This window comes from Ambystoma mexicanum, chromosome 9 (genome assembly GCF_040938575.1).
Source record: "Ambystoma mexicanum isolate Mex_15411 chromosome 9, UKY_AmexF1_1, whole genome shotgun sequence".
Classification (NCBI taxonomy): domain Eukaryota; kingdom Metazoa; phylum Chordata; class Amphibia; order Caudata; family Ambystomatidae; genus Ambystoma; species Ambystoma mexicanum.
The window spans coordinates 1481558852-1481571085 of record NC_090931.1 but is presented as its reverse complement, the minus strand read 5'-3'; the positions used below and the strand labels follow the sequence as shown (position 1 = coordinate 1481571085).

The following is a 12234-nucleotide window of genomic DNA, read 5'->3' as shown; positions in this document are numbered from 1 at the left end:
ACTGCCCCCAACGTACATTGCAATGTATAGAAATCTTTTAGTGCAGAAAATGGAATTGCAAAGCAAAATCCACTGTGTGCTCATGTTATGTTTAATTGTTATTTAAATAAGTGGAGGAAAGTAGGCAATTGACTGAGTGATGCTGCTTTATTGGCAACAGTGTCTTTTTGATGACAAAGTGTGGTTTCAATGTTTTAACGTAAAGAGACCCACTTTCTCAACATGCTCCCCTTCATATCGGGCGGCGGTGTCCCTTCTGACGTAGTTTTGTTGTTAATCCTAAAACGTTTACATCACTTTTAATACAATCATAAACAAAGGTCACTATACATGTATTACTTTAATCCAATAGAAATATTTTAAGAAATGTTCCACCAATGTCAGGAGAGTGATCCATCCTCGATCTTAATACGCACGCTTCAGGTGCAGTGGGTGCGTCCATTGCGCACAGAATGTAATAGTGGGCGTGTCTAGATACCATGGCTTCCTACATTATATGTGGTGCAATCTCTATGCCTAAGAAGAGACTGTAGGTTCATCCAGGGTGTAGCTATAGGACGCAATTCTTTTACCAGGTTAGCAAATGGGGTGGGGGCATAACATGAGGTCTCGTAATGGCAACATCTTTCTCTATGACCCTTTCAATATGGCCGTCTCCTAAACCAGGGTGGGCATTATCTATAGCGGCAGTCGTCACCATGCGGCTCTCGAGATGTTTGGGACTCTGATTCCCAAGATCCATCATCACTGATTACGCTTGGTAGGACTGATGGGAATTGTAGTTCTAAATAACTGAATAGTCTAAGGTTGCAGTAAGCCCTGACACTATCTACAGGGTGCATTTATTCTAAAGCATGACATTGTAGAGAATGTGCATCATGAACTTGCACAAGAGAGGCTCAATTGGGTGGTTCTCCGTACCATGGCCTCTTCTATAGGCTGGGCCTCTGTTGTATGGCAAGTTCTTGTCATTGGTGAGGGATCATGGGAGTAACAGTCCCACACATATGCAGAGCCACAGGTTGGGAACCCCAGATTGAGAAATTTTATAGGATGTTTATCTTGATTTGATGACAGGTTTTACACGTAGGGGTCTTGCCTACACCATGACTTCCGTCATAGGACATATCTGAGCTCCTCACTGTGTACCCTCGCTGATTCTAATGTGGGAGTAGACTAGACCAGTTCAGCTAACCAGCAACACTTGTCACAGCACCACCTAGTGGCCATACCATGTGAATGGTCTTTGCTAAAATGTACACAGCACCAAAAGCAACAACTAATCTTGCCCCATTCGAAAAATAATGTGGACAAAAAAGTGAGGAACTCAAATAAATAACCTTTAATGAGCAATAACCTGGAAAAGGGTCTTTCTTTTACATCAGTTGAAAAGTTTGGCACAATAAAAAAATTCTTCAAAACACCCACCTGAAGCTTGTGGCCTTGTGTCTGCTCCGAGACTCTGCCATCACCTTCACAATATTAAATACTACACATGCTCAGGACGCAACTCTTCACAAACAGGACAAGACGGTCAGTCATTTCTTTCCAAGCAACATCTGTGGGTGTGAGATGTGTGTTCGGGCGGTCACTGCCAATGGACATTACTTTCCACGTCCACGTTTATGCGGGCCCCTGGGCGCCACACCGTTCGGTGCAGCCAGTGCTCTCAGAGGCATATGCGTGCAACAATGCAACTAGTGGCCTGTGTGTATATCCGCGTGACAGTGCAGCCAGAGGCCTAGGTGTGTAACAGTGAAATCACAAGTTAATGTGTCAGACAGTGCTGCAGGCGATCCATATGTGTCTGCCAGTACAAACCAAGGAACGGAACGTGGGTGTCTCTCCGCGTGCCTGTGTGTGTGTGCGAGAGAAATAGAGGTTGCCTTCAGAGATCTGTATTTGGGAGAGAACACATGCGAGAGTGAGGCAGTGTTTGTGTATGGGCAGGGGGAGAGAGAGAGTGAGACACCCACACACAAAAAGAGAGAGGGAGAAATTGCACCCAGATGCCTGTGAGCGACAGTGCAGCTAGGGGACCGGTGGGTGCGCTAGTGCAGCCTGGTAACTGTGGAAGTGGCCTGCACGTGCGTTATTGCTCCGCTTGCATGTGTATGCCAGTGGAGTTGTCGTTCTATATGGGGGACAGTGCTGTAATAGGCAGGTATGGTGTGTGTGTGTGTATGCATGAGTGAAAAGGGGTGTCATCAGAGCCAGAGACATGCAAGTGTGTCAGACTCCATCTTGTGAAATCGGTGAAACGTGTGCGAGAGACTCTTGCCATGGATCACGTGCACGTTTAAAAATGACCCTGCCCTATTTCTCTACTACCAATCAGATCTCTCATGGCCACAGGGATATCTGCCAGACTGCGTTAGGGCATCTCTCTTTTCCACAGCAGTCTTGCCAGCGTAATCAATGCCTTCAGGTGATTTAACTTACTGCTGCACAGTGCTTAATTCATGGGGGTGTTTGCTGGGGCTAAGCCCTGGGACTTGTTTCTTCACACTGACACTTGTTTACTAAGATTTAGTTCAATCATATTGTGATGGTTTGGCAACTCTTTTTGAACAGTTAGTCTTAGTCACACAAGAAGCAACAATGCTGTGAGCCACACTGCCACTGTTGTGCTGGTTATCTAGTTTCATGAATAACAATGAGCCGTAAAGTGGTGACGCCGGGCGCCTGTGCTAATCATACCAGCCCACTACTCTAGTCAGACTGCATGACTTTGGTACCACTACACTACTGCAATAACTGCCAGCACTGCCACAGCATGGGGGTGGATAGGGAGTGTAGTGTGGACAACAGCCAGCAAGCCTTGATACCAGGTGCGGCTCTCTAGTTCGAGCAGGCACACACAAGCATATGCATGTGCCAATGTCAGTATGAAGCTAGCTTTGCTGTGCCTCTGCAAGCGGGACCTCATAGTGGACAGATTCAGGGACTTGTTAGACTGGGCACTTGTTTTCTTCTGGTATGTAGCGGGCTTGGAGTGTACCAACACGCAGCCATGTGCCAGGCTCCCAAGTCATTGAGTATTAAAAGTACACTGGCACATGACTGATTGGTGCTGCACGGTTTCTAGTGCATCAGTGGGTCAGACGGGTACCTGGAACATAAAGACAACAGGACAGTCACCTGGCAACTGCACCACCAAAGGGGCAAGCCCAAGAAAAATGCCACTGCCAAGGAGGAGGTCCAACCTATAGAAGACCTTGCTGTGGTGCATGACGAGCAAGTTAATCAGGTTGGTAATTATTGTCCTCACTTTTGTCAAAGAAATCATTTATGTACCGTTTTCGGTGGACAGATGGTCAGTAGTTTCCACTTGCCACCTATAGAATCAGAGGAAATTGATAAAAAGGATGATGTGTTTAGTAAGGAAGCGGTTACACATCTGGTGTCTCCTTTTCAGACACAACTACTCTGTTTCATTATTTTGATTGATATTTCTAGATCGCACATCTGCCATGGTCAGTGTTCACATCACTCCCAAGGAGCTGGTGGGAGTTGCAATTGCAACCCCAAATATGCTGGCAGTGGGTGGCGAGCTGCAGCCCTGTCGTGACACAGGAGTGCTGGAAAATATTTGGGCCCTGACATGAATGTATTTACAAACTGTCCGTAGTCCGTACCATGTAACACCTCTGCTCTGCCTCCTTTATTAGCTCTGGTGCCCAAGCTGATTTTCTTTGAAGCTCTAACAAAGGCCCCCTATTCTTCTAGACAGTTTGCATAATTATTCCCCATCCTGTACACTGTGCTACAGGCACCTTAATTTCATACGAAAAGGAAAGGTGGAAGTGCTTCCTCTCTCCTGACTCTCCCACTCTGGAACGCACTACCGCCTACACTCAGGGACCTCTTTGATTATTTGGCCTTCAGAAAAGCCTAGTAGATCCTTGCTCTTCTCCATCAAAACTCATTTTCCTGTGCTTTTCTTCCCTCCGTGCTAGTGCTATGAGGCTCCTGGGTGTATGAGTGATTTATGAAATTAATAAGTATAGTTACATGCGTGACTACACAGCCAGAGGCTGAGTTAGGGCAACGGTGCAGTTGAGGCTTGTGTGCGGGACAGTGCAACCCAAGGTCTCTGTGTCCAACTAAGCCTTTGAGGCCTGCCTGTTTGACAATGCTGCCAGTAGCCCACATGTGCGTATCAATACAACTAGAGGCCCGCTCGTGATAGCGCCAAAAGGGCCATACATGTTCAGCCAGTAGTGTGTGTAAATGCCTGTGTGGGCGTGTGCATGGCAAGGTAGTCCCAGAAGTGTGTGTAACACTGCAGTAAGATGCATGCTTATGAGAGAGACTGCTCTCGTGGGTCTTCCTCGGGGAGGTGGAATGTAGTTTCAAAAAGGCCCCTCATGGAGGAAATTGGCAGAGCCTTCCCACATGTACCCTTATACAAATAATGGACGATCCTTTCACCATGGACGCTTAATGGGAATAATGGCAGATCCTTCCATAATGGACGATTATGAGGAATAATGGAAGATCCTATCCTTATGGACACATAAGGGAAATAATGGAAGATCCTTCCATACGGGACGATTATGGTGAATAATGGACGATCCTTTCACCATGGACGCTTAATGGGAATAATGGAAAATCCTTCTATTATTTAAACGTATGAACAATAATGGAAGATCCTATCCTTATGGACACATAAGGGAAATAATGGAAGATCCTTCCATGTTGATGGAAACTAAGAAGATAATTCCAGCATGAAGGGCTATGGAGAATAATAGAAAACACTTCCCTTATGGCTGCATATGGGGAAGAGTAAAACATCCTTCCATCATCAATGTTTATGGCGAATAATGGAAGATCCTTCCATCATGGAGGCCTATGGGGCCTATTAGAAGGGCCTTCCAACTAAGTCACGCACACGGAATAATGGAAGATCCTACCATTGTGTCTGCTTATGGAGAATAATGCAAGATCCTTCTTCCTGGCCACTAATGTGGGATAATGAAAGATCCTTCCATACGGGACGATTATGGTGAATAATGGAAGATCTTCCATACGGGACGATTATGGTGAATAATGAAAGATCCTTCCATACGGGACGATTATGGTGAATAATGGAAGATCCTTCCATACTGGACGATTATGAGGAATAATGGAAGATCCTTCCATACAGGACGATTATGAGGAATAATGGAAGATCCTATCCTTATGGACACATAAGGGAAATAATGGAAGATCCTTCCATCTTGATAGAAACTAAGAAGATAATTCCAGCATGAAGGCTTAGGGGGAATAATAGAAAACACTTCCCTTATGGCCGCATATGGGGAAGAGTAAAACATCCTTCCACCATCAATGTTTATGGCGAATAATGGAAGATCCTTCCATTATGGAGGCCTATGGGGCCTATTAGAAGGGCCTTCCAACTAAGTCACGCACACGGAATAATGGAAGATCCTACCATTGTGTCTGCTTATGGAGAATAATGCAAGATCCTTCTTCCTGGCCACTAATAAGGGATAATGAAAGATCCTTCCATACGGGACGATTATGGTGAATAATGGAAGATCCTTCCATCATTGAGCGTTATGGGGCCTATTAGAAGGGCCTTCCATCCAGGTCATGCATTAAAGGAGAATCCTACCATTGTGTCTGCTTATGGAAAATAATTCAAGAACTTTAGTCATGGCCACTAATGTGGAATAATGGAAGATCCTTCCATATGGGACGATTATGGAGAATAGCGCAAGATCCTACTTCATGGCCACTAATAGGGAGTAATGGAAGATCCTTCCATCATTGAGGGTTATTGGGCCTATTAGAAGGGCCTTCCATCTAGGTCACGCACGTGGAATAAAGGAGAAACCTACCATTGTGTCTGCTTATGGAGAATAATGCAAGATCCTTCGTCATGGTCACTAATGTGGAATAATGGCAGATCCTTCCATACAGGACGATTATGAGGAATAATGGAAGATCCTATCCTTATGGACACATAAGGGAAATAATGGAAGATCCTTCCATCTTGATGGAAACTAAGAAGATAATTCCAGCATGAAGGCTTAGGGGGAATAATAGAAAACACTTCCCTTATGGCCGCATATGGGGAAGAGTAAAAGATCCTTCCATCATCAATGTTTACGGCGAATAATGGAAGATCCTTCCATCATGGAGGCCTATGGGGCCTATTAGAAGGGCCTTCCAACTAAGTCACGCACACGGAATAATGGAAGATCCTACCATTGTGTCTGCTTATGGAGAATAATGCAAGATCCTTCTTCCTGGCCACTAATGTGGGATAATGAAAGATCCTTCCATACGGGACGATTATGGTGAATAATGGAAGATCCTTCCATACTGGACGATTATGGTGAATAATGGAAGATCCTTCCATCATTGAGGGTTATGGGGCCTATTAGAAGGGTCTTCCATCTAGGTCATGCACGTGGAATAAAGGAGAATCCTACCATTGTGTCTGCTTATGGAAAATAATGCAAGAACTTTAGTCATGGCCACTAATGTGGAATAATGGAAGATCCTTCCATACGGGACGATTATGGAGAATAACGCAAGATCCTTCCATAATGGACGATTATGGTGAATAATGGAAGATCCTTCCATACTGGACGATTATGGTGAATAATGGAAGATCCTTCCTCATCGCTGCATATGGAGAAGAACGGATAGTCCTTCCATCATGGACGTTTAGGGGAACTAATGAAAGGACGTTCCATTCAAGACACTTATGGAGAGTAAAAGACAGTTCTTCCATCATGGCGGCATATGGGGAAGATTGAAAGAGCCTTCCATAGTGGATGCTTATGGGGAGTAAAGTGAGATCCTTCCAACATTGGCACAGGCCGGCATTACTGTAGAGGGTCACCTGGCTACTATATTTTGGTGGTCACAAGACTGCATTGTTAGGCCCGATTTTGAGGCCTTGTTGACTTTTGTACGTCATCTCCTCCTTACCCCAAAAATGGAGGTTGCGAACCCTAGTAGAGGAGGCATAGCTTCCTTCTGTTTTAGGAACATGTTCGAGTTTATTGGGGCAGAAAAAACACTTTTTTTGGTGAGCCAACCCTTTGGGGGAGCAGAGACCGTACTGGTATCCACAGACCTTTGTTCCATGAGGGTAGATTTTTCAACAGAGAACATTGCTAACTGCTCTGTGGGGTGTGCTGTGCCGTGGTAAGAGTGACGTGGTACACCCTTTGTGTTGTATGATGTTATATGTGTGTGTGAGATCATTAATATGCGACAGCATGACGTTATCATTGTCTGTTTAGGATTTACTGCTACTGAAACTCTTTGAGTATATGTAGTACGGGAATATTAATTAATTAATTGTCTTGCATTGTTCATATTAATTATATCAATATTTAAGCAAGACACGTTGAAGTATCCTCTTACCTTGGCGCCTCCTGTTAATGATCTTAAAATAACGCTGCAATAAACACACTAGGGTGCACTGCAAGTACCACTGTGAACATATATTAGGAAACAGAAGACATGTGTGTGCATGCACCAACTATGACTTCTGTTAGTTTAATCTAGCATCTCAACATTGCAATCATTGCAGACCATAGCAGGTCAAGTGGCACAGCGAGTAGAGCGCTCGCTTTGACATAGGTGCAGAGTCTGCTGACGCAGGTTCGAATCCCGGCGGGGCCAAACTCAGCCTTTCATCCTTCCGAGGTCGATCAATGAGCACCACACACCGTGGGTAATAATAAGCAGCGCTCAGATACCTGAGGGTTCGTAGCGCTAAATAAATGACAAATTATTATAAATTCCATTCAACAATTATGAGTTACTTTAAATAAATATGACATTGGATAGTGTTGTAATTTGTCTGTCACTGCTGTGGAGGCCCCAGCATGAGACTTCAATGAAGGGTGTTTTCACAGGGCAGTTAGACCTGGTCTGGACACAGAAAGGGTTATGTAATCCTGGGTACATGGAAACCAGTCCAGCCAAGGAATGGAATGAGAAGAGTAGATGCTGTACGTGGCCATCACACTCGCTGACTTGCCAACTCCTGACATGCGCACCTGTGCACGCACACCTGACACACACACACGGACATACTGTTCTGGGCCACAGACAATTCTGGGGGACATCCGTTAGGTGATATGGCATGCATTTCCTGGGGACGAAGTACATTAACCGCAGTTCACTTCCCTGACCCCACAGTACAAAAAGACAACATCTGTAAAAAAAAAAAAAAAAAACAATCCATCCAGTTCTTCAAAAAGTGCTCCCTACTGTCCCAGGCAGTTTCTAAGCACTAGCAAATGACACTTGAGTAAACTGAGGCACGGGGGATAGATTAACCTGCAGAAGATCACACGGAATCTGCTGACCCGAAGGCCAGGGCCCTTAACAAACCTCCACTTCCTACTCAATGGGTTGGCAAGTTGCCCGTCTGGGTGCTCCTTGCCCATGTAACACCTCATGGAGAAAAACAACCTGTAGCATACCAAAAGTTAGTTCCCTGAGCTTCTCAGGATAATTATACATATAATTGTGTTATCATCTCCCTTCACCTTCTACCCTGGTCACTGCCTGGGTCTTCCCAAGGAGCAAAAGGTGCTTTCAGAGAAATTACTTCTTGATCTGTGAATCTGGACGAGAGTCAGTAGGCAACCAGTGGCACAATAGGGTGTCCTGTTGAACGCGATGTTGCAGCTCTTGGGAGTATATGTGGACTCCGGCTGCAGGTCCAGGAATATGTCCAGTCATTGATGAAAGTTCTAACTACTCTCTCCTCAACCAAGGCTCCACTAACAGGCCGGGAGATATTTCCAACTAAGTCTCCATCCCCAAGCAGCCCAGGAGATAGCTCAACCAAGGCCCACTAATGACAAGGCTCTGATATTTCCTTTACCTCATTGACCACCCCAGGAGACATCCCTAAGCAAGGATCCAGTAATGACCATCTCGAGGAGGTGTCCCCCCCCTTCCATAACCAGTCTACTGATAGCCCAACCAAGGCGGTGGCTCACCCAAATTTCCATCCTAGAACACATCCCCAACCAATGCTCCACCACTAAGCAGCCTAGGTGATAGTTCAACCAAGCCTCCACTAACGAGCGACCCGAGAGACCTCCCCAGGTAAGGTTCCACCACTGACAACCACAGGCATAGTCCAACCAAGATCCCACCATCGATCAGCCCAGGACACAGCCCAATCAATGATGTGCATATGACCATCATGGACTGACAATATCCCTAAAGAAATGTCAACCACAACCAGCCTTAAAGTTGTACAATCAAGTCCCCACCACCGACCAGACTAGGTTGCATCCCCAAGCAAAGTCTCACTGTGGATCAGCGCTGCATATATCTCCGTCCAAGTCCCGACTGCTAGCTAACTCTGGAGACTTTGCCACCCAGGGCAATATGATCTCTTTGGGCAGGAGCCAATCATTTCTCTGCTTCACTAATCTCTCCAGTCTAATTCATGTCTGTGCTGAGCCTGGAAAATCGCTCCAGATAGAATCCCATCAATGCAGAGCTCCACTTATCTCTACCGGAAAGGACCCAGTGTGCTTGATGCTGCGGATTTCCCCAGGCTGGATCATTTCATTGATAAACCATGCTCATCTCTTGAACCAAGACCCATCATTACTCAGCTGTAGTAATCTCTGAAGATAGGATCCAGTCATTGCCCAGACTCGGTAGTCAATGCAAACTGGAAGCCATTTTAATGCAGCTCTGCTAATCTCTGCAGACAGGATCCTGCAACTGTTCAGCCGTGGTTATGCATCAGTGTTGGATGATCCCATCACTGTCCAGTCCCAGTCACACTGCCTGACATGATTAGCCATGAAGATCTAACCAAATAGGATCCCATAGCTGTTAGGTCACAGTGATCTCACCAGACAGTATCCAGTCAATGTTCTGCCCCAGTATTCTCTTAATGGATGAATCTGCCATTTCTCTGCCCTAGTGATTCCTCCGTAGAGGATACCACCATTGTTCAGTTCCAGACCTGCTTCCAGACAGGATCCTATCATTCCACAGGTCTGATAATAGCTCTGAGCATCCTGCCATTGCTTAGTCATGAGATCCATGATCCAGTTGTTGCTGGGCCTCTGTGATCTCTCCGAATAGAGTACGATTATTATTTGCCCTTTTTAATCTCTCAGTAGTCAGGATGCCATCCCGTCTCAATACAGTGATCTCTACAAGCAGGAGCCATTCATTGATTAGACCTAACTGTCTCTATAGACAGGAACCCATCATTGCTCAGCCCTGGTGATCTCTCTGGACAGCATCCAGCAATTGGTTGGTCCTGGTCATCTCTCTAAACATGACACAATTGTTGCTTAGCCATGGTAATCCAAATATGGTCCCATCTTGGCACGGCTGCAACACTTCACTTAGCTCCTTGGTCCTTCTACAAAGCCAATAGAATTGCCTTAGACAAACTCCTTCCATCAGCCGCCCCAAGTAAGCTTCTCGTTAACAAATGTTTCCTTGGGGAGAAGCTCTTTTTTCAATTCCAAGTCCAGTACTTCCCCCGTGGGTTACACCCGAACAGCAGGGCCAGATCCTGCTGTAAGAGGAACAGTGGATCCACAGTCATAGTCCAGATCCACCACTGCATGGGTTCCAGCGATCACACCACTCATTGAAGGTCCTGTCTGACGCTCCCGGAAGTTCTGGATGTAACTCTAGGAGAGAAAGAAAGGCATGTGAGGCCCACAAGTCTAATGAGTTCTTACCCCCCTCCCCACCATCCACCCACCTCCCTGCACCCCGCCTCTATCTACGAACCCCTCAACAGATAGAACTGTAAACCCGCACCCTTCCCTCTTTAAGGAATGTCATTCTCAAATTCACATTCTATCTTTTTCCTTCTGTTTATGATTCACTCTCTCTTTTTTAAATCCCTCTCAGTATCATTCACACTCTTGTTCATTCATTCTCTGGTTAAGTGACTGTAGTTCGTTCAACCAGGTGCATTCCCTCCATGGTTAGGTCCCTCTCTGGTGTATTGCCTTTCTACTTACTTCTGTGGAGTGATCGCACTCTAGTGTAGTCTTATTTCTGCTCATGGCCTCTTTTGTTCATTCATTCTCCAGATTATTATTTAGTTTAGTTTATTTTCTCTCTGGTACATAGTATTGCTTCTCTACTGCTGTCTCTTTCTCTCTGGAGTACTTCTTATAGCATTATTTCCCTCCATGGTCCATCCCTTCTCTGGTTCATTCTATCCTCAGTTTAATCCCTCTTAGGTTAATTTCCACCCTGCTTCACCCCCTCTCTGTTGCACACTATGGTTGGTTTATTCCCTCTTAAGTACATTTCCTCCCTGCTCCATCCCTTCTATGTTGCACACTCTCCTTGGTTTATTCCCTCATAGGTTCATTTCCTGCCTGCTCCATCCCTTCTCTGCTTCATTCTATCCTCAGTTTAATCCCTCTTAGGTTAATTTCCTCCTTGCATCATCCCTTCTCTGTTGCACACTATGCTTGGTTTATTCCCTCTTAAGATAATTTCCTCCCTGCACCATCCCTTCTCTGGTTCATTCTATCCTCAGTGTAATCCCTCTTAGGTTAATTTCCTCCCTGTGTCATCCTTTCTCTGTTGCACACTATCCTTGGTCTATTCCCTCTTAGGTTAATTTCCTCCCTGCGTCATCCCTTCTCTGTTGCACACTATCATTGGGTTATTCCCTCTTAGGTTAATTTCCTCCCTGCTTCATCCCTTCTCTGGTTCATTCTATCTTTGGTGTATTCCCTCTTAGGTTCATTTCCTCCCTGCTCCATCCATTCTCTGGTTCATTCTCTGCTTGTTTTTTCCCCTCATAAGTTCATTCACTCCCTGGTCCAATCCTTCTCTGGTTCATTGTATAATTGGTTTATTCCTTAATAGTTTTTTTCCATTCCTGGTATATCTCTTCTCTGGTACCTTCTATTCTTGGTTTATTCCCTCATAGGTTCATTCTGTTATGGGTGTGTCGTGTCTATATTTTGTCTGCAGTTTATTCCCTGGGGTATTGTGTTTTATTTTATTTTATTAGGGTTAGTAGAACAGTGAGCAAGGAAATCAATTGTGGGGTTAGTGTGTCGGACACTGAGGTAGTGGAATGGCAATCATAACCCACTGACCTTCTAGGTTATCTCACAAAATGACAGTATACAACACTCTGTTGCAGATAAGTGATATAATAAATGATCCAACAGAGTCTACCTCTTCCCAAATCCATACAACCTGTGTGGGCTGAGGAAAGAAATACGTTTATTC

The 12234-nt window shown here is 45.2% G+C and overlaps 1 protein-coding gene across 2 annotated transcripts in view; it reads right to left on the bottom strand.

The window, feature by feature from the left end:
• Positions 1–1319: 1319 nt before the first annotated feature.
• Positions 1320–12234, bottom strand: part of TMEM198 (transmembrane protein 198) — a 394279-nt gene continuing 383364 nt past the window's right edge. For both annotated transcript variants that reach the window (XM_069616944.1, XM_069616945.1), the window contains exon 5: positions 1320–10658. In XM_069616944.1, coding sequence (XP_069473045.1) covers positions 10512–10658 — 147 coding nt within the window. In that variant the 3' untranslated portion in view covers positions 1320–10511. The remainder of the gene's footprint in view (positions 10659–12234) is intronic.